General features: G+C 50.2%; 2 protein-coding genes across 5 annotated transcripts in view; both read left to right on the top strand.

Annotated features, from left to right (window-relative positions):
* Positions 1-20,000, top strand: part of CTDSP2 (CTD (carboxy-terminal domain, RNA polymerase II, polypeptide A) small phosphatase 2) — a 22,636-nt gene extending 2,636 nt beyond the window's left edge. Inside the window, exons 2-8 of one of the 3 annotated variants that reach the window (XM_005879060.2) lie at positions 10,848-10,996; positions 12,505-12,543; positions 12,979-13,080; positions 13,605-13,661; positions 15,865-15,957; positions 16,079-16,264; positions 16,459-20,000. In XM_005879060.2, the coding sequence (XP_005879122.1) occupies positions 10,848-10,996; positions 12,505-12,543; positions 12,979-13,080; positions 13,605-13,661; positions 15,865-15,957; positions 16,079-16,264; positions 16,459-16,584 (752 nt within the window). In that variant the 3' untranslated portion in view covers positions 16,585-20,000. The other 2 variants (XM_014550066.1, XM_014550067.1) reach the window with 2 other exon arrangements.
* Positions 20,001-20,725: 725 nt separating this feature from the next.
* Positions 20,726-24,635, top strand: part of AVIL (advillin) — a 19,248-nt gene continuing 15,338 nt past the window's right edge. Inside the window, exons 1-3 of one of the 2 annotated variants that reach the window (XM_014550059.1) lie at positions 20,726-20,966; positions 23,169-23,253; positions 24,558-24,632. In XM_014550059.1, the coding sequence (XP_014405545.1) occupies positions 23,188-23,253; positions 24,558-24,632 (141 nt within the window). In that variant the 5' untranslated portion in view covers positions 20,726-20,966; positions 23,169-23,187. Of the gene's footprint in view, positions 20,967-22,566; positions 23,254-24,557; positions 24,633-24,635 lie in introns of those variants that run through there. The other variant, XM_005879056.2, reaches the window with a different exon arrangement.

The following is a 24,635-nucleotide window of genomic DNA, read 5'->3' as shown; positions in this document are numbered from 1 at the left end:
GTCCAGAGAAAGCATACTTTCTTCCTGGGCTGCTCAGGCAACCACCAAAGCCAACTTTCTGAGTTCCTCGTCATTTACAAATCCTACATCTTAAAAAAAAAAAGTGGAAGTAGGAAGCAAATGTTTTAGCTACTTTAGGAGCTCCTTGCCTCCCTTTTCTCCATAGCACCTCACCTCTAGGCCCTTCTCCCTTTGGAAAAAGAGGAAGAAGTGGAGGGCAATTTATTAATAAATTTCTAGAAAACACAAATTGTTCCTAGCTTGAGCAGTTTCTTAGTGAAGTTGTTGCCATTGCAGCGTTGTTTTGTGTATGTGTGTGTGTCGTTTTCTTTTCTGGTTTGGCATTCTCTTCTCAGGTCTTTCACACTGGCTGGGTGTGTTGAGTATTCAAAAGTAATTACAGTAGGGGAAGTAGAAGAAAGTTGCTGAAAGCATTGATGATAAAAAGGCCAAAATTGGATCATCTTCCCAGACAGATGGGTGAAATGGCTTCCTGGTAACAGCAAGAACAGGGTTGTGTGTAATATCCAAAGTAAAAAAGAAAAGTTATCAGTTTGGCCAGAGAATGGCCCTTTCTTGCAGCCCATATGAGGGTGTCGCCCCATTGCTGGGAGGCTGTACCATGGGCTCTGGGATTAGATGGGAAAGCCTAGGAGACGGGCCACCTCTCTAACCTCCCAGTGTGAAATGAGAGGGCGGAGGCAGCCTCTTCCAGAGCTCCAAGTGACTCACAGGCCCTTTGGGGGAGTCGGGGCCTTTGGGACCTTTCTTGTTTCCATGAGACCTGATGTCCCTTCCTTTCAGGGAGAGGAGGGTGATGCTTTGGGTTGTCTTCTGAAATGTGTAACTGAACTGGTTCTGGCAGCTGACCGTACCTAAGAATTAGGGCTACGGCAGGTTTTTCTAGCTCCTGCTTTCTCCTCCCCAGGAGGGAGACTTTCTGCCTCATTGCTCATGAAGGAGCTACCTTTCCCTATAGTTGTAGCTAGGCCCTTAACCTGAGAAGCTGAGGCACAGTCTTGTTGGGGCTTTCTTCCTTAGCTGGCTCTTGTGGGTCCACGGTGCCTGTTGGTAGCTGGCTGCTCCTGCCTGCTGGTTTCTCTCCTCCTTGCCCAGTCTTCAGTCTTGGCCTCTTTGTGGCTGCTGAAGCTAGCTCCTGTGTCTCCTTTAGAGTCTTCCTCCCCCTTTCTTGGAGTGGGTAATGGCTTGTGGGGTGACTTGAGCTTCTGTTTGCTCAAGGGAGTACTGCTAACTCAGCAATGAAGTTTGAAATGCCTAACATCCTGGGGTGGGGAGTTTACAGTTCTGCTGCTGAATTTGACTTACAGAGCTTTCAGCTGAGCAGGACGTAGGAATTGCTGTGAAAAGCCTTTCCTGAGACAGCAAGAGAGTATGGTGTTCCTGTCTCCTTCCTTCTCTGCTGTAGGGGCCTTAAAGAAACTGGGCGATAGAGAGGTCCCTTTTCATCCTCTGGGAATTTCTGAATCCCTTCTGATCATGGACTTTCTTAAACCAGTAAATGCTGTATTAGTCACATTTCTAGACAAGGTGAATTGATGCTCCCAGCCATTCTTTGGATAATTTATTAATAGAAGTGTTCGCAACTAAGTATGGGAAAGAGAGACAATGTGTACATATTTATATACAAATATATCCCTTTCTCTTCCTCCTCAACATTCTTCCTGCTAGCTTTTGAGTAATTTGGGGGTCTTGTCTATTCCCATTTTGGAATAGGTAGTGGTGGTGGGGAGGTGAGGCAGGGGCAGCAGTTAAAGTGTTCGTTGTTATTTTAAATAATTCTTTCAGGAGCAAAATTGGTTGCTTCAGTCCTGGGTGCAAATGCCTGCTTTCCCTGTTTACATATCTGATTGACAGATCACTTCAGTGTTCTGAGTGACTTATCTGTAAAATAGAAATATTGATATCTATACATCTATAATGACTGGTACTTAGTAGGTGATTGGTAATGTTAGCCTCCTTTTCTACATATCTAGACCACTGCTACTCAGTACCTCCTCCATTCCCCCAGGACACAATGCAAACAGCACTCAGTCATGTGGGTTTTATTGTTAAAGACAGGTGGCCAGGGGTCAGAGGGGACACTGATGTGGGGGCTTGGGCCTTCTGGAAGGATCAACCTCACGACCTTGCTAAACAGACCCCTTCTTTGTGCCAGTGTGACTTGGTGGGATTTTATCTGCACTAATTTGAGTGCATGTGCCTGGGGGCTTTTGCAGTTCTCCCTGGCGCCTGGGCATCTGGGGGTGGGAGGAGGCCAGGTGGCCATGCACATCCTGTGAAGAGTCTCTGAAGTCTAAACCTACTGAGCAGTTGCTCGACCTTCAGAAATGAGCATAATGAAGATTTGAGACAACTGTGTGCTGCACTCTCACTGTTTGCATTTGCTTTGAGAATCCATGAACCCGGTGATGCTCAGATTTCTTTTAGCAAATTCTAGTAACAAGAGAAAAATAAATGGGTTTTGAAGAGAAATAGATGTTCTTAAGCTGTGTCTTTGCTGCTGTGGTTTTGGGATACAACATTGAGAAAGCACAAAAAGCAGCATAAAACTGCTTTTCATCCTTTCTCAGGCTGGCCAGCTCAGGAAGCACAGAATTAACTCACTTGTTTTGGGGACATGGGATTGGGTGTGGCTCTGACGTGATTCTCTCCCTGTCTGAAATGGAGGAATAGTTCCCAACTGGGATGCAGATGAGCTCATTAACATGCAAATCTTATGAAGGAACTAGTAGAAATCAACGTGGAGAAGTTGACTTAGAGCTGGAAGCCTCCCTGGACCAGAGGCCAACTAGCACAAACTCCATGCCACCAGCAAAGTGCCCAGCCCTTCAGGTCTGAGTGGCCTATGCCTACAGAATGGGACTCTTCAGGAGTGTGCAGACCGCCCTGTGTGCAGGAGGTGCAGGTGTCCTGATCTCTGAGTGGACCTCCTGACATTTCCTTTCCCTTCCCAGGTACTCCTAGTCCTTCCCATCCCCACATCAGACTTTGCTCTTACTCTCTTTTTATTCTGTGCCTTCTTTTATCTCCTGCAGTTCTCGGGGAAACAAATGTGGCTCCAACCACAGTGAGAGCCAAGCAAATTCATCAGAAAGCTCAAATCGTATAACACAGGCTGCAAAGCCCCTTCCCCAAATGGTAGATCCAGCTCAGCTGTTCCCATAGTAGAATGGGGCTAGGGCCCTACTTTACAGAAACAGTGATCTATAGGAAGAGACAGCAGGCCTAGGTCAGTCCTGGAGGAGTTAGTCAAGGACCACTGGCAACCTTAGACGTTACGTCTCAGCCAGGGACACACATCAGATTCTCCTGTGACACTTACTAAAAATACCAGCCCACCTGGGTCCTACTGAACAGAGCGGAAGCCGGTGGGCCGGGCAAGCTCATGTGCCAAGTGCCCCCTGTGATTCTGACAGGTGTCCCTGGAGAAGAGCCAGCTAAGCTCGCACAGCAGTGGCCCCAACTGCCTGTTTAGCCCTGAGTGGGAAGAGTCCCCTGGAGAGATCCCATTTTGCTGTTTGTTACAAGATCCTGTGGCTTCTAAAGGGACCTTCTAAAGTTTTCTCAGTGTGAGTGGACCGAGTAATGATCCTTGCTTACCCAGTAATGATCGCAGACAATATTTATAGGGCACTTACCATGGGCCAGGCACTGTTCCTAGCACTAAATGCCTTTGAGTTCAAGCTTCAGGTAAGCTGAAGCCACCTGCTAAGGAACAGCCTTGCAGTGCAGACCTCTCCTTACTGACCTGGGAGGAAAATGAACTGAAGAAAGGTTGTGCCCTAGGCAAGACCAGAGATGTTTGAGAGGCTGAAGTGGGGCAGGAGCCAGGTGTCCCAACTTCTAGCTCAGTGTTCTCCAGGTAGGCACACCTGTGCTGGTTGGTTGGTCCCAGGTAAAACAGGGCTGTGGGAGGAGCAGGTCAGTGTCCCTAGAGATGGGACAGACTCCGTGACAGTCCTTCCTGGCTGACTCCTTCCAGTCCTGCAGAGGCCAGCCATGAGAGGAAGGAAGGAAGGAAGGAAGGAACTGATTGGCCAGCCCCATGAGAGTGTGTGTGTGTGTGTGTGAGAGAGAGAGAGAGAGACAGACAGACAGACAGACAGACACTGACTGGGATTGGTTTTGGCAGAGTCCCGGAAAAGCCATTTCCCAGGGGTGGCCATGTAGCTACCTCTGTGTGACCTCTGGAATGAGAAGAAATCAGAAATCTCTGGTCTCTTTCAATATGCACATTTTGAGGTTGAGACTGAGATAATGATATGAAAGTACTTTGTATTTAATGACTAGCAGCTGACACTTAGCGTTTACTAGGGTTAGGACACACCCTAAGCTCCTTATAATTATCACAGCTCTGTGAAATAGGTAATACTAGTCTTCCCATTTTTCAGATGAAAAAACTGAGGCCCAGGGCCACACACGTTACACGTGACAGAGCCAGGGTTTAAAGCCAAGTCCGTGGTAACTTGTGTATTCACTCTACAGTTCACTGGTTAGAGAGATGGTTGAGTCCCTTGCTTTGTCCTGTGCCTTCTTCGCTCCTCCTCTCCATCGCTCTCTCATACACATGTCACCTAAAGCAGGCTTCCATAACTGGAAGGGAAAGAGACACTGGATTCTTCAGTCTTTCACCAAATGCAGTCATTCCAGGAATCGAGCAGAGAGCCAAGGCAGAGACTGAAACAGCCATCCAGAGGGTGTTTGTGTCCTGCTTGGCAGGTTTCTGTTAGCCTCCCAGCCTCCCACAGGGGCCTGCTCAGGACCTCCTTAAGTGGTGAGAGAAAGGCTCAAGGTGGGCAAGTATGGCTTCCAGTCCTCCATGATGACATCTCTGCCCTAGCTGGCTCTGTGTGGGGCAGGATCCAGTCCTTTGGGTTTTCCTGGGCTGTACCTCAGATCTCTCCCTGCTGCTGCTGTGGGCCATTAGATCACTTCCTGGCATCTAAGAGCCCTCTGGTGTTGGACTGGAGGCTCCTCCATTGCTGGTCCAGGACCTGTTGCTCCTTCTGGGAACCTCACCCCCACCCCAGCATGTTTTTAAAGTATGTGAGAGAGCCCAGGAGGGTGTTTTGGCTGATTCTAAAATTGATAAGAGTATCTTGATCATGTTTTAAAAGTTGTTAGGAATCCCCTACTCCCAAAACTGAGTCCTTCTTGAGGGAAGGTCCTTAAAGTTGAGGCCCTATGTTGAGGTCAGTGACTAGATTGCCAAAGGGGACAGGGAAAAGACTGGAGACAAGTTAGCCAGGGATCTGTGACCCCCACCCTTACCCCACAGGTGGTACTAAAGACCCAGGACTGAAAGAAGTTAAACTTTTTCAGAAAGGAGAGAGAGATGCAGGGAACCCTCCTGTCCCAGGAAGGAGAATTAATGGAGACATGTAGTCCATTCTATTCTTGCTCTCTCTTTGTACACGTGGTTTACCATGACTGAATGCAATCCTTTATTTTTCATAAATAAATCCTTTGGCGGGGGGGCAGTCCATGCCATCAGATTCACAGCTGCTCTTTGAAACTTTTGGAACTGTTGCTAAACTGGGTGAGGCCTTGCCTGCCTTGTTTTCCAAAAAGAACGGTGTCAGCATTTGGGCACTGTGGAAACTGGTACAACCGCCCCATTATTTCCAGGCTTTTCTATGTGTGGGATGTCTAGGCATCTCTCACCCTCCGGCTCCCTGCTGACTCACCTGCTGGTCCAGGAGCATTTCCATCCACCTGGCACTTTAGGGCCTGTCCTTAGCCAAGGCACAGATGCCCCTTGCTGAGGACCTGGGAGGAATCCTCTCCATGGGAAGCCCCAGTCAGATGTGTCTTGGCTGCAGGGCCCAGGCAGCTGGCCAAGAAGGGCCGGAAATGCTCCAAATACTCTCCTTCCTCCAATAGCTAAAGGGAGGGAGGCCCCCTCAGAGAGGCCATTTTCTAGTGATAGCCAGACGAAATCCTTTCTGTGGGGGATGGGAGATGGAGGAGAATAAAGTACGTCTAAGGGATGAACCAAGAAAGCATCCTTCTACATGAATGGGCTTGTTAACCTCCAGTAGGCTGAGAGCTTGTCTTCTGCCGAGTCCTAGGCGATACGTAAGGCGTTCCTTTGCTGGGACACGAAGCTGTGTTGTTGGCAGCAGTGATAGCTAAACCTGACCTTCAGAAGAAGGTTAAAAATAGTATTGTCCTGGCAAAGCCAGTCTTCATCTGTGCACATGTACATGCACATGCACAGGCTTCTTAAGAGGCACAGACAAATAAGTGTCCCCCTCTGGTATTTCTTGGAGGCAGTGGTGGTAGACACAGGGGAGAGGGCATCATTTATTTCCAGTGAAACAGCCTCTCACCTGCTTTACTGTTACTTGCAGAATAGCCCCAAGAGTTGCAAGCTGGAAAACAACTTTTGTACTGGATTTGGGAGAAGGTATAGGGGTTGTTTCGACTTTTTTGAAACCTGCTCATGATCAGAGTTCCTCTGTCACCTTTCATCTACTTTCTTGAGCTTCAACCACATGCCGGGGTGGGAGGCCCCTGACTTCCTTTCGTTGGCCCCGTCGAATGAGGCCCTCAGTGTTGTCAGGTAGTGGTCATCTCTCCTTAGATAGTTACTGAAATGAGCACAACATTTACCTTTAGTTGGCACAGTACATTACAGACAATAAGTTTTGTTTATAATTTCAGTCAGGAGTCAGGTCTTGCTGTTATCCCAACTAATGGATGAGGAAACTAAGGCTTAAAGAGGCTGTGTGCCTGAGTCAGTAACTGGCAGAGCCTGGACCCTAACCCAGGTGATCCTGAGTGGGGGATACCTCTCAGGTCCCCCCTCTCTTTACACCCTGCCTCAGTAGGAGGCCTTGCAGTAGTGAACTAACTGGAGGGGTGGCCTGGCTTCTCTGTTCTTAGTCACTTGCACACTTTCTTCTTAAGCCAGAGCTGCCCCCATTAGCTCTGTGCTGGTTCTCTCCAACATGCAGCCCCAAGCCAGATGTTTGGAGCAGGGAGTGTAGGGCTAGGTATCCACAAAACAGGTAGCAGTAGGATGAAGGAGGGAGAACAGCTGGTTATGGGGCTACGTGGCACCCACTGGAATCCTGTCCTCCCTCAGGGAAATTGTGCAGTGAAATCCTCACAGGCTTGTAAATCGTGTGTCCTCCTGGTGAGGAGGGGCCAAGCCCCTCCCCATCATACACGGAGGGTGGGAGTAGCCTGCACCTGGCTGTCAGGGACACAATGCTGCGTTCTGGCTGACAGTCCTTTGAAAGGCGCTTTGACAGAAGTTTCAGATCCCACTCTGGTGTGTGTTCCCCACTGAGCAAAGCAGGTCTTGGACCAAAACTCTGGCTCCCGCTCCTTCCCCATCCCATCCCATCCCCCATTGTCTTGATCTCCTCCAAAACTCTGGCTCCCGCTCCTTCCCCATCCCATCCCCCATTGTCTTGATCTCCCCGAGGTAACTGCCAGGGAAAGCAGGTGCAGGGCTGGGGTGTGGGTGAGGCAAACCCTGGAATGGAATTCCAGAGCCTCGTACTGTTTTACCCCTTGCACTTTTCATGGCCTGCCCAAGAGGACAGACAGCAAAGAAGAGGGGCTAGGCTGACTCTTTGCTGGCCCAGCCTAGAGAGGAACACAGCAAACGTTGAGAGTGCCCCACATTTGCTGGCCCAGCCTAGAGAGGAACACAGCAAACGTTCTTGAGAGTGCCCCACGACCTCCCAGTTGTGGCAGGAGTAAACACACAGGATGACCCTGAGCTGTTGGGGGCCCTAGGTTAAAGGAGACCTGAGTTTGAATCCTGGCTCTGCTGTCCTGCTCTGTGTAACCTTGAGTGAGTTACTTAACCTCCCTGTGCTTTAGTTTCCCTTCTGGAAAATGGGGGACTAGTGCCTACAGATGGGTTTTAAGTGAGGATTAAATGAGGTAATGATGTCAAGTGTCTTAACGCAGGCCGGCACATCGTCGGTGATCAGTAAACATGACCGAGGCCCAGAAAGACTAAGTGGTTTGCCTCTGGTGCTCAGCTCCTTCAGAGCCCACCTTCATCTTCGCACACACTGGCACCCTTTCTGCGCCGAACTCTGGGCTATTGCAAACTAGCGAAGAGTTCCACAGGCCTGGAGGCCCCTGGAGTCATTCACACAGACAGTGCAAGTTATTGAGCACCCACTGCATAGAGAGCTGGAGGCTGATGAATGAACCGGGTTGAGGCCGTTGCAGGCCCTGTCAGGAGACAGCCATGTTGAGAGAAGGCTGAAGAGGCCCTGAGGAATTCTTAGTGGCAGTGTTTGTAAAGGTAAAGAGGACAGACAACCTGAGAAGGATTGAAGGAAGTGGGGCCCCAACAGGGAAAAGAGTAGTGAGTCTGGGGTATTGACTTGCTGTTAATGGGTCTGGGGTACCTTCCCAGGCACCACCGCTCTATGCTCTGCTCTGAGCACCAGCCCCCGAGGTCAAGGCATTTGTGGTCTCTGAGGCCCAGGGCCTGCCCTGGTCACATTGTGTTTTTGAAAGATTCTCATCCCCTGCAGAGCCCAAACCAAGCTGAGTTGGCCCCCAGCCCCACCTTGCCAAGAAGTTCCCTAAGACTGAAGCACTTCTGCCTGTTGGGCCTCCCCATGGACACCAATGAGGCCTCTCTGTGGCCCCAGCCAGCTGCCCTTCACCTCCTAGCCTCTCAGGATTACTCAGCCTTTACAGTGTCTGTCACTAAGATGCTGAGTGCATTCTTGATGGCCTCTCTTAAGGAAAGGCTCAGCTGTGTGGCCTTTTAAGAAAGGCTCAGTGGCTGGGTTAAGCCTCTGATTGTGGTTCTGTGTGAAGAAACCATAAACCAAAGGAAAAGCAAAGGTTCAGCTTTTTGGAGCTTTATGTCAGCGTCTGCTTGAATCCCTGGGTTTGGAATTGAATGTGGGTCATACAAGCAGGTGGAGAAGCTGTCTTTTCCCTCTGGTTTCTGCATAGATTACTATGAATAGGAAAAATCAAAGGAGCCTCCTGCTAAGTGCTGGCTGTGCTCTAACGTTTGTCTCCTTGATACAGAGGCCTTGGGTGGAAGTCCCCAATGTACTTTCTTCCTAACAAAATCCCCAATCCCTGGAAATCTTGATTCTTCCACCAGGGCCAAGAGCTTGACGGTAATATCCAGGTTTTTAGGGTGATTGCTGGGGAGGCCTGATCATTTTCTAAAAGCTTTCTAATGGTCATACCAGTTTCAAGGGAGCTGGTCTAACCCAGGGAGAGGAGAGAGAGAGCTTTGGGGGACCCACTGACCGACCAGGGATACCCTCTCTGCACTGCAGGAATCCCTCCACCTTTCTGTTGGGGCAGAGCTAAGTCAGTGGCACTGGGGCCGGGCTGACTGCCATGTGACTGACTGACTACCCGTGGTCCTGGGGAATAGAGTTTGGTTTTCTCCCTTCCTCTCTAGGGACATAGGCAGCCCAATAACTGGGTGTTAAATGGCTCTTCCATCACCTCATCTGCACAGGCCACTTTGGTGGTGCGGTGCATGCTGTGAGGACTTGGGGGACTTTCTGAGTGGCCCCCACTGCATTGCTTTCCCCTTCCCTTACAGCAGGGAACAACACAGGGAAAGTTGTCTTCAGTGCCACATACCCTTTGGCCTTTTTTCCTCCACAAAGACATTGGCCTTTCCAGTATTTATTTTTCTGCACAGTTTACCGTGTGCTTCAAAGTGGAATGGGTTAGGTTTAATCCTCAGGCCCATCGCCCACACAGGCCTGGGGAGAGGAGACCTGTGGCTGAGGACCATTCTGGCCGTGGTTGTGTGGCGCCACCTCCTGGCCACAGCACCCACAATGTTTTCCAACTCCTGATCAACAGTTGCCAGAACCGTTCATCTAAAAACCTAAAGGAACTTGGAAAAGATGCTATATTCTGAAGTCATTTCTGGTTCATCCTTTAATGCCCATAGCTTTTTGTATCAACTTGGCCTTTCTGGGGCTGCCTTGCCAAGCCTTCTATTAAAACACCTTTTTGAGGGCATGAGTGGGGGGCTTGGGGAGCAATGGGGAGATAAGGACACATATGTAATACCTTAGTAAAAAAATAAAAATGGTAATAAATAAATAAGGGGGGGCGGGGAAACACCTTTGTATTTCCAAAGCCTGAATTATCAAGGAAGGACTGAACAGCAACAGTCTGGAAACAGGGACCTCAAACTAGAACCCAGCACTAGATTAACCCCAACCCAAGGGGTTAACCTGCCTCTGGTTTAAGATTAGAGGAGGGGAGTATTATGAAAAGTGGCTGCAGTGTGGGAGGAGACAAGGGTATGAACAAAGTACATACTAGCTTTTTCTTCGGGGCTGCGGCTCTTCTGTTCTCTAGTCAGCTGTATCTAGTCTGGGCTCAGTTCTGCTGCCACTGACCCAGCAGCTAGGGAAGCTGACCCTGAACAGAACCACAGCTCCACTAACTTGAAGGGAAGGGGTCCAGTTTACTTACCTAGAATGGGCAGTCTCGTGGGAACAGGTGTTGGTCAGGAAGGATTCGTCTTTGTGAATTAATTTTGAGGGTACCTGCAGTGTGCTGCGACAGAGCAGGACACCGTTACTATACCTGGTGCCATCTTTGAGTGCCCTCCCCAGGAAATGAAGAGCAGATTTTCTGCAGCCTATTTCCCAAACCAGAAAGTGGGGATTCCTGCTGTTTTTGCTCTAGAGAAAAGATGTTGGAATAAACATGTACATTTCACTGCTGACTACATACTGTTACCCTGGTGGAGCTTACAGACTAGAGGGGATACAACACCAGAGTTGGGGGAAGGTACCTGTGGACAGAGATGCTCTGTAGTTAATGCTTCATCATTCCTTCTGCTCTAGGCCTGGTCTCCAAGTCCTCTCCTAAAAAGCCCCGTGGACGTAACATCTTCAAGGCCCTTTTCTGCTGTTTTCGCGCCCAGCATGTTGGCCAGTCAAGCTCGTGCACTGAGCTCTCCGCATACAAGGAGGAAGCCAACACCATTGCTAAGGTAGCTGGGCAGGGTGGTGTGATGCCACGAAGGAGGGAGCTGCTAGTGGAGTCCATGCATCCACAGCAAGTGGACAAGCAGCCCTGCCTGAGGTCACGAAGATCTCTGGCTGAGAAGAGGCCCTTCCTCTAATGGACCCATAGTTGGTTCATCTTATTCTTCTTGCTTCCCACTTGTGGCATGGGCCACCCGGATGTCCCTGTCGTTTCTGAGGGCCCCTGCAGTCCACATCCTTCCAGATTCTAGGAACTGTGTAAGGAGATTTACAGATTCCCACATACAGGTGTGGAAACAGACCCAGAGGGTTTATGTAGCCCCTAAAGAGTTAACGGTTAATAAATGGTAGTGTCGGGGTTCCAACTCAGATTATTCTGGCTATAGGTCCTGTGTCTGTTGTTTGCTTTTTACTATGCAAAACTACCTTCCAAGTTACTTGACTTTCAGGGAACCAAGGAATTGAAATTCTTCCACATTCTTGATAACCCCTTCAGCACTCTCACCCAAATGTGAGAGACATTTGGGAATGTGTAGGTGTCTTTGATCTTCACAATGACCAGTAAATATGTCTGGCTTTTCAAGGATAGGAACAGCCCTGACCAAAAATCCTTCTGCCCCCAATGCCATTGGTACTTCTTTACGAAACACCAAGGTCTAGCTGTCCTTCCTCTCTCAAAATCAGGCTAATGACATGTACATCAGTGAAAAATCGCTTCATTGTCCAGTAGTACAACATGATGTATTACTACGCGATTGATTTTTACGAGTTCATAATAACATGGAAAAGAACTGAGCTGCAACATTAAGTGAAAAAGCAGAATGCAAAATTATATACCATGGCGCGGGGGGAGGGGGGGGGGGGGGCTGCTAAAACAAACTTGAAAGAAGTGCCAAATTAAGTTTTTCTAAGTGCTAAGCGTTTTTTCTTCAAGGTTTCCATTAAGAACACACTACTTTTTACAACATTCTTATCATTAGCAAAAGGTGGGGAAGCCATTCTGATCTCTCCCACTTCACCTCCCCACCCATCTTGGGACCCATAATGTGGGTTCCCGTTGGCTTGCTTCTGTTTTGTAGAGGCTCAATTGCTCCCCCATGTGTCTCCCTCAAGGAGGGAATAGACAGTACATGTTCTCAAGGAGAAGCTTAGGTTCAAGGACTAAGCAAGAGGCTAAACCACCACAGTGAGGAATTCCAGTTTTGGTTCTGACTCTTACTCCGTGTCCCTGCACCACTCACTTGAATTCCCTATTCCTTGCTTTGTTTAACTGAGGCAGTGGCAACTGAGAGCAGGGACAGTGTCTTCTCCACCCTTCATCAGGCCTAATGTGGAAAGGAAGTTCTGGCCTTTCCTGCCCAGACCTTAAGAAAAGTCAATTTTGTCATGTCAGTACCTTCAAGGAGGCTGGGGTCTTGGGGAGATTACCCTCTAGGCCTGAGGCAGAAGCAGTGGGCTTTAGATGGGTTGGGGATTGGTAGGCTGACACTGACTGCCTCCTCTTCTCCTGCAGTCTGACCTGCTCCAGTGTCTCCAGTACCAGTTTTATCAGGTATGTGAATCTGACCAGGTACGTGCTCAGAAGCCCAAGATCCCATGATCCCAGCTCACCCCATGGGATAATGCCCTCATTTCTCTGTGTCTAGCTGGCCAACTCCCCGTCCTGGGAAGCTATTTGTTCCAGATGTTTACTGAGGGCCCATCATGTGCAGTCTGTGGATTTTGGAGGCACAGCTTGGGTCCATTCCACACCAGCCCTGGCCCCCATCTCCAATGTCCAGATCATTTCATAGTGCAGTTGGAGGCTGAGGCCAAGGAACCCACTTTGTCTCTTCTTTTTCTACCTCTTGGCCTTCAAGAGGCATCTCTCCTGGGTTGAAGTTGAGGGTCTTTCATCTCAATGAGCCCAGCTCTTCCCAGAGTTCTGCTGAGATGAACAACTGGGCTTTCTTGGTGGCAGATCTCATCAGCCTGGCTCTGGTTTTAGATCCCAGGTACCTGCCTGCTCCCAGAGGTGACAGAGGAAGATCAAGGAAGGATCTGTGTGGTCATTGACTTGGATGAAACCCTTGTGCATAGCTCTTTTAAGGTAACTTGACATCTGGAGTCCTTCCTACCCCCATCTTAGGCTATCTCATGCATCTGGCTGAGGTGACCTAAAGTTGATGATAGAAGAGTGATCAGGATGGGGCAAGCTGGTCCTCTCAAATTTTGGGCACACTGGCATCACAAATATCTGGAGACTACACCCAAGAATGTTGAGTAGGAACCCCTGCTCTCCCCAACCACTGCCAGCAGGCCGCCACTGCCCCCCGTCACATAGCATAGAGTGTTACCAGGGTTGTGTACAGGGCAGGCCTAAAAGAGGGCTTTACTCAGCCTTGGATCTTGCTCCTCTGTGTTTTATTAAAAAGTTTGTTAACTCAAGAAGGCCCTGAAACTCTCAGCTCAGGTAGAATTTGTGGGGAGGGGTAAGTAGAGAAAACCAGACAAGACACTGCATCCTGTGCTGGGGTGAGAACCACTTAGTGGGCTGGCAGGAGGAGCTTCCTAGAGTCTGAGATCTGTTCCCACCCCTCAGTCACTGACCCCATTAACTTTTCTCCTTTCCAGCCAATCAACAACGCTGACTTCATAGTGCCTGTAGAGATTGAGGGGACCACTCACCAGGTAAGTAGCCTGCTAGGCCACACGCATCCCCAAGGGCTCGGGGTCCTCCATTCTTCTCAGGGCTTGTGTTCCATCAATTGATCCCTTTCCTGTAACTTTAGCCTCTTTTTTATTGGTACCTTTCACACCTTTTCACACTCAAGGCTTTCTCATCTTAAATTTTTTTTTTTTTAAATTTCAGCCCCTAATCCCCCACTAGCTGTCACCTTTTTTCTCTTTGCAGCCAAGCTGTTTGAAATTAAATATTTTTTAATCATAGAGACAGCTACCATTTATTGATCACCACCCCCCTCTCCCAGTGTGACCAGCACTATTGTATAATTTATCACATTTTCTCTAATCCTGAATAGCTGATTCTCTGCCTTATCCAGGCAAGGAAGCCAGTACTAGCTGTTTTCTCTCCTCCCCATGCCTACCTTCTCCAACTAGCTAGGGAACTTCTTCCTCCCTAGCCAAGCATCTCCTCTAAGAAGCTTTCTCCTACTCCCTTCCCTTTGGGTCCCTAAACTGGTTTCTTCCCCATTAAGTGTTCAGTACACATCTGTCAGAGCACTTGAAGCCAAATAAGATTAGGTTCGCCCTAGCTGATTTGGCTCAGCAAATAGAGCGTAGGCCTGCGGACTGAAGAGTCCCGGGTTCAGTTCCTGTCAAGGGCATATGCCAGGTTGTGGACTCAATCTCCAGTGTGGGGCTTGTAGGAGGCAGCCAATCAATGACTCTCTTTCATCACTGATGTTTCAATCTCTCCCTCTCTCAAATCAATAAAAATATATTTTTTAAAATAAAATAAAAATAAATAAGATTTGGTTCTGGCCCTGCATACCCTACTCAGCCCAGGGTTAAGGACCATGTGGTATAGATAGTGGAAAACCATTTACTGCAAACGCTTGCACAGAAGGCATGGCAGCTGGCCTGAGAGTCAGGGACCATCAGGAACAATGCCCTGGTAGCCCTGATACTTGCTTGCACAGCTGGTCAAATAGAGTTACTTGTAGAGGAACGGGGTTTGGGGCTTCTGTGGGTTGTCATCACCATCCTGCGTCCATCAGAGGCTTTCTTCACCAGCACCAACCCCCTCCTAACTGAGGGACTCTGCCAAGCCCTGGGCAGTCTGATTGAGGGTGTAGAAATGAACAAAACCCACAGGGAAAAGATGAAGGCATGTTTTCAAGCAGGCAGATAGAGACTGTGAATCCCTAGTTAAGGGGGGGCATGAAGAAGGCAGAGTTTCAGCAGAGTGGTGAGGGATGCTGAGCTTGATGAAGAGCCAGGAAGAGGGAGGAACTTGTTGAAGGTTGAAGAAATGGCAAATGATGGGGAGCCAAGTTGTGGCTACCTGGAGTGGAGGACTGCTGCTGCAGAGCAAGGAGGGAGCTGGTGGCCAGTTCAGGCCACCTCCAGAGGGAGAGTCATAGCAGGTATATACTCAAGCGGGGAGTCCCATGGATGAGTGGAGCTTTGAAGGAGCGGTTCTAGTAGCACCCGTGTCGGCCATGTGAGAGGGCAAGAGCCTGGAGGCAGGAAAGCAGTAGCATGCAGACTGATGAGGAACGTGTAGCCAACGGATCTTTCAGGCCAAAATGTACAAGATCATGAAAGGTGGACACGTGTGTTAAGAGTTGTTTAGCAGGAGTGAGTACTAAATGGGTGGGGGCACTAGAGCAAGAAACTGCAGAGTGCCTGGTCTACGGTCATTGAGGGGAAAAGTCACTTCTCCCTGCTGCATTTCAGAGAAGCTGTGTGAGGGCATGAGGTTTCAGGAAGTATCTGCGACCTTGCCTGATGGTGACCGGACACACTGTCCTGCCAGAGCCAAGGACAGGAGGCTCCCACAGAGGCTGTGGCTGGATTCAAGTAATCCAGGATAGGCTGTTTCCACCTGTGAGGCCTATTCTTGATTACTTGTTTCTGGAGGCAGCTGATGGTTCGCCGCTGGACACAGAGTTGGCTCCCAGGACAGGTGCATGCATTTCTTCCTGAGCTGGGTCAAGGCTGGGACCACCGAGCCAACAAGCCTGGTGAGGAGGTGATACTAATACTCGGGCCTGTGGGCCAGAAGGCCTCCAGCCAGGGGGTCCCAGGGGCTGAGGTGTGGGAGTCTGAAACCACTTGCTGCTTTTTGTGGAAGTGGTGACAGTGACCTATCCTGTGACACTTCACCCTCACAGGGATGCCTTCAACAAGCCTCTTTGCTTTTCCTCAGGTGTATGTGCTCAAGAGGCCTTATGTGGATGAGTTCCTGAGACGGATGGGGGAGCTCTTTGAATGTGTTCTTTTCACTGCCAGCCTGGCCAAGGTACCTGGGGCAGGAGGAGAGAAAAGAACTGGGAGCAGGTGTGGCAGCTACAAGGGTGGTCCAGTAGCCCCTTGCTGGTCCCTAGATTGCCACCAAACCCAAGTGTCTTCTCTCCTCCCAGTATGCCGACCCTGTGACGGATCTGCTGGACAGGTGTGGGGTGTTCCGGGCCCGCCTATTCCGTGAGTCCTGTGTGTTCCACCAGGGCTGCTATGTCAAGGACCTCAGCCGCCTGGGAAGGGACCTGAGGAAAACCCTTATTTTGGACAACTCGCCTGCTTCTTATATCTTCCATCCAGAGAATGCAGTGAGTGGCCCAGATGCCCACTGCAGGGGTTGGGAGTGTCCCTGCTCTAATGGGAGAGGGAGTGGGTGGGGACCCTGGGACTTGGCCAGAAGAGCACACCATCCCAAGTGGACCCAGCCAGCTCCAAGGGCTCTGGGGCAAGGGAAGGAAGAACTGGCATTCGGGAGGTTTATGCTGCCTTTTCCCTGCCTCAGGTGCCCGTGCAGTCTTGGTTTGATGACATGGCAGACACCGAGCTGCTGAACCTGATCCCAATCTTTGAGGAGCTGAGTGGAGCAGAGGATGTCTACACCAGCCTTGGACAGCTGCGGGCCCCTTAGCCTTCCCTGATTCCAAGCAACGGCCATCCCTGTAGGGGACTGCCTACACTGTGCCTTTATGACCAGCCTGACAGACGGAGTGGAAACTGGAGCATCTCACCAAACGGGGCCTGGAAATAGAAGTGATGGGAAAGAACTTTAGGACAGGTTAGACGCCGAGTGGGCAAACATCAGACCAATGATACTCCAAGCCGCCTACTCCCCGAGTTGGGTTCCTGAGATGAGAGTGTGTGTGTGTGTTGCCTTGAACTGTGTTCAAGGATATAAGTGTTTTAGGTTGGGGAAAAGCTGAAAAATCAAGACCCTCCCTAAGTTGGTCTCCTCTCCAGTCACCTTGAGCTCTATAGGCATGAAGACTATTCAGGGCTCCATTGCCAAACCAATGGCCTTTCCTCAGTGTTGTAAGGCTTGTGCCAAGGAGAAAGGAGGGGTCAGCGGGTGCCCGGGGCAGACTCCTTTTTAAAACCTTTCTCCAGCCAGCTGCTGCAGATAGAGGACAATTCTGGGAGATGGAAGCTTGTTCCAGAACTGGTTGCCCCAGGGGCCATCCCGTCCTGCAGTTCAAGGGCTGCACTTCCTTCCAGCCGAGTGCCTGGCCTGGCCTGGGCCCTGGGCCTGCCTTCCTCACCACCTAGCCATAAGTCTCAAACCCGTGGGGAAGGAGGTCTTCCTGCCGTGGAAGAGGGCAGATAACTGATTTCCGTTCTTTTGACTCTTTTAAAAATCTCTTTCTAAACATGGAGTGTTGGGCCTGTTTTGTTTCTGACAAAGCTGCACCTGGGCTTAGGGTGAATGTGGGTGGCACTGGGGGTGCAGGGAAGAGGAAAATCCCAAAAGCCTGAATGTGTGTGTCCCCTTAGCTTATATGTGGATCAGCTGAGCTTGGTACTGTCTGTAAGTCTGTCTTCAGGGATTCTCTGCTGGTGCTGGTGCAAGGACTTTGGTTCCAAAGTCCAGGAAGGGCGCTCCCTACCTGCCCTTCCTTTTCTTGGGCAGGGCTCTTTCCTGTTGTGTCTTCCCCTGGGCCTGGCCTGTGACAAGCTCTACTCCATCTTCATCCCTCCTGGCTGTTGCTTTTTCTCTCCAGGGCCTCAGAGGCACTCCTGCTTTTCCTGGGCTGAGGGGGAGTGGGTGTTCTTATCATTACTTTGCCAGCCTAACACACATGCTTCCTGCCTCTGGTAACAGGTATGATGAGCCCTTCATACACCTGCCCTTTGCGTGTCTCTTGCTTTCAAAGTTTGTTAAAAGTGAATGCTTTAAAAAGGAGCCACAAAATGGAATTCCCCAGGATGGAAATAGGGGGGGAACTGCCGCTATAATTGGGAGCATAAGGGACCAGCCCCCCCGCAGAAGGAGGCCCCATTTCAGCATCTCGGCCTTAATCGTGGTTTCCCCCAGGGCTGGGTGGGGTTCTCTCCTCTTCCCTCCCTTCCTCCCTCCCTCCCTCCCTCCCTCTGAGGCCGGAAGGAGTTCCTCTCTCACCTCTTGTCCCTGGAGGCAGGTGTTACAAAGCATTTGTACATTATTTCAGGTGTAAGGACACCTCCCACTTGAGACTCATCCCCATTATCCATTTCCATTTCCACAATTAGGTCCAGCCTGAGAAGAGCCAGGTGGGGAGCAGCAGCTTCATGTTCTGGGTGGTAGCTGGCTGACTAGCAACTTTCCCGTATTCTGGTGCCACCTCCTGCTTTGTCCAAGGATGTAAGGCCTTGTGTTTCCCTGGTGTCACAGACATGGAACAGTCCCCAAAGCCATATGGTCCTTTCCTCCAGCATCATTTCTAGTTTCCATGGGGTCCTGCAGGTAGGGGAAGGAGGGCTCTGGTATAAGCCAGGGACAAAGGCTCCTGAAGGAAATGGGGGCCTCTGGATCTAAGGCCCAGGGCTAGGCCTCTACCCTAATACTGTGGGAGGGGTCTCTCTTAAGACCCACCCTAAGGGTTAATTTAACCCTTGGGTTCAATCTGCCATCTGGACCAGCCAAGGTTTTCTGACTAAGCAAAAAGTGTCCCTAGGACGCTTTCTCCATGTTCCTCCAATGAAGAGCCAAGGCAGCCCCTTGCCTATCAGGCTTGTCCGAGTGACCCATGACAGGGCCAGGAGAGCTGGGGGCAGTGTCCTCATGTCTTGTGCGGACTCTGCCCTGCCCACCTGCAGTTCCTCAACAGACAAGCCATTTCCACTTCCCCAGAGAAGCAACCAGGCCAAATAAACCTGAACAGGGTCTGTCCGTGTGGACCAGAGCCAGCCTCGTTTGCTGTCTGGTTTCCAGTTTCACGTGTGTTTGGGGGCAAGAGAAGATTGCTCCTGAGATGACTCAGGCCAGACCCAGTTTTTGAGGAGGAAAAGATTGGGAGAGAGCCGGTTTGCCTCAGGATCTGTGCTTGGGCTTCCTACCAGCCCTCCCTGTTTGCGGCTGGTCTTTGGAAGGCAATCGGCTGCCATGCCTGGTCAACACCAATTCAAACCATGCCAGGAATCTGCCCCCCTGCCAGGTTCAGTTCTTTAATGTGCCTCTTCAGGGACACAGTGTGTCTCTCTGATTGGGCTTCTAAGTCAAAGCCTGATGTTCGTGTCCCTCTCATAGGGGGAGCTTTGGACACAGGACCAGTTTGGAAAGGGTCAGGTAAGAGTTCACTCTGCACATTGTAGAGGGGACACTCTGTAGGCCCATGGGTCCCTTATATATAGAGAGGTTGAACAAATTTGCCTTCAGTTGACCTGGGACTTTCTGTTTCATTCCCTCCTGCCTCCCAAAGATTATGACCATTTTGTAAGTGTATAAACTCACCTCTGTTAACAGTGGCCAAAAAGCTTTGTGCTAAAAGGTATGGGAAATCTAAAGGCATCCGTTCCCTGAAAAATGGGTGCCATCCTATCCTGCTACCCCTGCCCTGTTCCCGAAGCCTCACTCAGCAGGGCAGCCCCCTTGTAATGCTGTCCTGCATCCCATGTCCCAGCCAGGCCGAGGGTCAGAGGAAGGGAAGCCTATTTTCCCCTTTATGTCTTCAGTCGGTTACTTTACCGATGTCCCTCAGTCACTGTAAAATGGGGCTTTAGGTCCCACCCCCCTTTTTTAAGGCAGAGGTCTGGCCCGCTGCCCCTGGAGCAGACCCTCCTCTTGGGCCCCATGTGCTTCTTTGCTTGTCTTTATCCCACGTTTGACACGATCCACGTCAGTGCCACTTTTCCCCTTCAAGTCGCCATTTGGAGGGTAGGGGATCTGCTTCCTACTGTGACTGGGCTATGGGATTCTGACTACCTTGCTTAAAGATTCATGGTTTGATAAATTTGTATTTAAAAACTTGAAATGTAGGGCGCCATTATGTGTCTGTTTATATTTTTGGAATATTTGTATTACTTACAATTAATAAAAGTGGGTTTAAAAAGCCCATCCAGGAAGGGGCACTGCCTCCTGACTCTGCTGTTCATTTGGGCATCTACTGGGCACACCCTTCACCCCTGGCAACCCCTTCGTCATGATGAAGCTGGGAGTACCATGGCTGGGAGACCAGCTGCGGACTCAGCGCGGGCTTCTGCTCAAAGTCACGGAAGTCAGGCTATATTAGCTCTTCCCTAGCCCCCAACAGAACCAACTCCATTGCCATCCAGGTGCTTAATAAGCATGCACTTGGTGTCCTATCGACTTACGGGGATAGACCTGCAGCCCCAGGGGACTTGGAGTCTTCATTCTTCTGTGCCCCTTACTGATGTTCCCAAACCAGGATGCCTGAAACTCAGAACCCAGGATGGTTCCTGGCACATAGTAGGCACTCAAATATTGATTGGACTGATGTATGACACCAAGAAGCAAAACAGGATGAGGTTTGGGAACACTCCTGGCCCCTCTCCTAGACCTGCCCTCCCCTTCTGAGAAATGCCCAGAAGCTTCTGGGGGAGGCGCTTGCCAGCCTGGACATCCAGGCACTCGGCAGGCAGCTCTAGCCCTTGCCTCCTGTCAGCATAATGCATCCATATCTACAATATGGCAAATTTCATATCCTCCCACCCTCTTTCCTGCATTATTGATGGGCTATGCACTTTTTAAAAATCAATTAGATCAGGGCGTGGAGCTGGAGTTAAAAAAAAAAGCCTTTAAAAGTCTGCTCTTGTTTTTTTGCTGTTTTGAATAGGAACAGATAAAGCTTTCCCTCTGGTTTGAATAAGTCAAGCCCAGGGCTGGGTTGGCTGTGATTGGCCAGGACTAGGAAAATGTGGTTAAGATGCAAATCCAAGCAAATATAACCCAGTGTCTGTGCAGCCATTACTAAGTTCAGGCAGCAGACCTGGAGACTCCTGCTTTGGGGTGGTTCTTCAAAAGCGCTGCTGCTTACTTGCCAGCAAACTGGGAAGACTGTGGGAGAGAAGCAAGGCAAGGTAAGGTCTATTCAGTTTACGGGTGCATGCCAGTAGAGCTATCCTACTGAACAAGGAAGAAACAAAAGGGAGAGGAGATTGAGATTTCCCTTGCTCTGTCTTCGGTGAGGCTTTTAAAGGGTTGAACCAGGAGTTTGAAACACGTTTTGCAAAGTTCTGCTGAAAAACCAAGGTCCTTTTTAGAGACCTCTGAACAGATAGGGCACATTTTTAAAACCTGGGGATGAAGAAGACCCCTCAGAAAGATGGTCTGGGGCAAGGGAGAGGTTAAAACCAGCAACCTCTGGGGTCCATTCATACTGGCATCTCTCTAAGAATTAAGGGCCACTAGCTTCTAACTCGTGATTTCAAAACTGCACCCCACCCCAGGCATTTCTGCAGTGATCTTAAAGGGTGCTGAATTCATAAGAACCTGGGAGGAGGGAGAGAGGGACTAAGTTTGGGGGAAATTTGATGTCACAGATGGAGTCGCATTTTCTGGGTGTTCCAGTGTGGCAAGAAGTCCCTTTGAGCATGTCCTCTCCTGCATTTGGGGGACCCAGGACCCGTAAGATCCTGCTGACAAATGGGACTGCTTTTGGCCTCGAAGACGGCCCTAATTAATGCCAGTTGGGTTTCTCCTGCATTTGGGGGACCCAGGACCCGTAAGATCCTTCCTGCTGACAAATGGGACTGCTTTTGGCCTCGAAGATGGCCCTAATTAATGCCAGTTGGGTGGGCTTTTACCAGGTTGACACTTCTCTACTTTCAAGGAGTGAATTCACTGGCCCTTGTCCCCTTTGCCTAGTTACGAACAGCGTTTGCCTTGAATGACTGACATGGAGGGTCTGAAGAAAACCTGAGCAAATACTTCCTGGCAGTTCTGAGCAGCACAGGGTGGGGCGATGCAAGTCATCAAATTAAATCCCCGAACAGTGGCTGCTCCGCCTCGCTGCTCCGCTTTAGTCCTACCATAGCAGCAGACAAAGGGAGTTTGTTTTTGTGTTTTCACTAAAACACATACTAAACTGCGCATATTCTCCAAACCGGGTTCATCCACCACAGCTCAAGGAAAGAATGACCAGGCATGCTCCTCTGAACAAGCACAATGTGCCTCTAGATAGCAAAGCGCCACACAGCCTTTGTGGATGGGTTTTCATCCGACATAGATCCATCAAGGGGTCCTTTTCCTTTGCCTCTTGGGCATATGCATCATGTGTATTGTCATCAGATTGTAAGCTCCTTGAGAGCAAGAACCAGGCATGCCTTTTAATTACATAAAGGCCCTATGGGACCATGGACGTGTGTAGGTGCTTGATAACCCTGGGTATGCCTTGAATAGAGATGGTGCACGATCCACACAGACTTCTCTTTACCACTGCCTTCCTCCCCCACCCAAGGCCAGACACGGCACCACTGGCTCCTTAGGGTCGGGAAGAGGGAGGGCAGCAGCTCACTGGCAGGCCAGGCCACGCCCACCTGCCCCTGTTGGCACCTGTACTCTTTGTCCCAGGCCCAGCCTTGCTTGCCATTTTACTTTTTTTCCTGTGAGGTACAGGGAATATATCAGTCAAGTAGGATGGGTTGTCTGAGTTTTAGGATAGTTTACTTGAAAGTAAAAGCTCAAAGAAAAGGTCAGAGAGTTGACTGTGGAGGAACGGGGAAGAACTAGAGGGGACGAGAATGAGAGAAGGCAGCCCAATTTAGAAATACTTAGTTTGACATCAGCTTTCCTCCTGGTGTACCACTGAATTTAGATAAGTTTAGGGAGGGCTGCAGTACATCAAAAACACTAAAAGCAAAGATTTTAGGATCAGATAAGGAATTCATACTACTGTGTGATCCTGGGCAAATTATTTTATCTCTCTGAGCCTGTTTTCCTACAATGTAAGACAAAGAAAATATACTCAGCTTATGAGAAATAAATGAGATAACATAAAGTGAATCAACACAGGGCTTAGCATATTTATCACTCCTTCAGTCAATAACCTGGTGTTACCAGAATTCTTCACAAGGGAAGTGGCAAGTGGGAAGCAGAACTGGGTGGGAGTCCTGGCCAGCCAGGCTAACGATGTGACCTCGGACAAGTCATTTCCCCCATCACTGTGAAATAGCAGGACACGGCAGGGTGGCTGACAAGATTCGGAAGTGACTTAGGAAGAAAGCTGGATGAATGCCTGCTGGGACAGGCCTCATCTCCCCGCTTGCTCTATGATGTTTCAGTCCCAGGAAGACAAGAGCCATGTCTCTGAGCAGCGCCTTCAGGGCTGTGGGCAACGACCCTGGGATCATCACCTGGAGAATAGAGGTGAGCGGAACTGGGGCACACCTTCCCCCTAGTCACCCAGGCCTGATACTGGACAGCCCTTCTGTCTCCGGTCAGGAGCAGGGAGAGACAGCATCTAAGTGCACATTTTCCTTTGACCTCTCCTGGGTGTTCAAAGCAGGTGGGTGGCAGGTGGCGGAAATGTTCTTAGCCTTGGAGAGAAGGGCTCCAAGCAAAAGTAAGCTTGTCCTTTATTCAGCCATCTGCTCGGGTGAGTCTGCACTTCCAGTAAATGCCCTGGAGAGAGAGATGGGTGGGGCCAGGGCCCACCCAGGAGACTGATACTCCTGGCTGCTTTTGTCAGAACCAGAGTGCTCTGGCTCCCACAAAGTAGTAGGGGAGGTTTGGGGCACTGCACAGAAGAGGGCACGGCTCATCCCCGCTCCCACCTGGACTTGAGCCCTATGCTGACCTTGAGCTCCAGCACTCTGTAGCTAGGAACCGCCCTGGCCTGGGAAGCCCCACCAGCCAGATGAAAGGACCCCCACCCACCCTCATGTCTCTGCTCTGAGCCGAGTGAGTGATGCCTAAAACCCAGAGGTGTGCCTCACTCCACTACCCTCCACGTAGAAGGAGAGTCACAGCCTCTAGCAAGCGGCTGAGTGTGTGAGAGGCCCAGGACATTTCCAATAGGTACTAAAAAGTACAAAAATTAGGGGTATTTAATATTTTTACATTTAACACACACATTTTACATAGAATACACACAAGTATGACTGCAGGTTTACCTCACTTGGAGTTAGTGATGAAAATCTACATCTGAGGCCATGGAAATAGTCCTCCTGAGGCAAGACAGACATGCAGGTGATAAAGCAGGGCCCCAACCCAGACGCTGGGCTTGGAGCCCACACGCGACTGGCATTCGCCCCAAAGCCCCACAGAACCTTAGTGTTCTGTTCTTGCAGACCTTGGCCAGCACTGGTGGTCAGAGTTGGAGAGCAATGTCGGAGGCAGCGGTGCAGCTGCTCAGAGGGAAGGTCTTAGTTTGTAGCTTATACCCAGCTCTTTCCCCTGCAGCGGGCCGAGGGTCCTCACAGTGCAGCAAGACAGCACAGAGCGGGCAGCAGGGAGGAGGATGGGGTGAGGACAGGCACCCAGATTCAGACTGGGGCGTCCAGGCTGAGCTCAGAAGCCAGGTGGCCATGCTACTCCTGCCACACCCTGTAAGATCAGCGGGGACATCTCCGCTGCCTCTCCCCTGCTGTCTGTGACTTTGAGGAAAGGGCTGCTTCGGGGAGGGGGAGGTGGGAGGGAATGCAGCCTGTGCACATCCCTTATCCTTCCAGAAAATGGAGCTGGCGCTGGTGCCCCTGAGTGCCCATGGCAGCTTCTATGAGGGGGACTGCTACGTCATCCTCTCTGTA

The sequence above is a fragment of the Myotis brandtii genome, unplaced genomic scaffold (assembly GCF_000412655.1).
Source record: "Myotis brandtii unplaced genomic scaffold, ASM41265v1 scaffold581, whole genome shotgun sequence".
Classification (NCBI taxonomy): Eukaryota; Metazoa; Chordata; class Mammalia; order Chiroptera; family Vespertilionidae; genus Myotis; species Myotis brandtii.
Note: the sequence above shows the minus strand (reverse complement) of the source record. Positions and strands in the feature narration are given on the sequence as shown.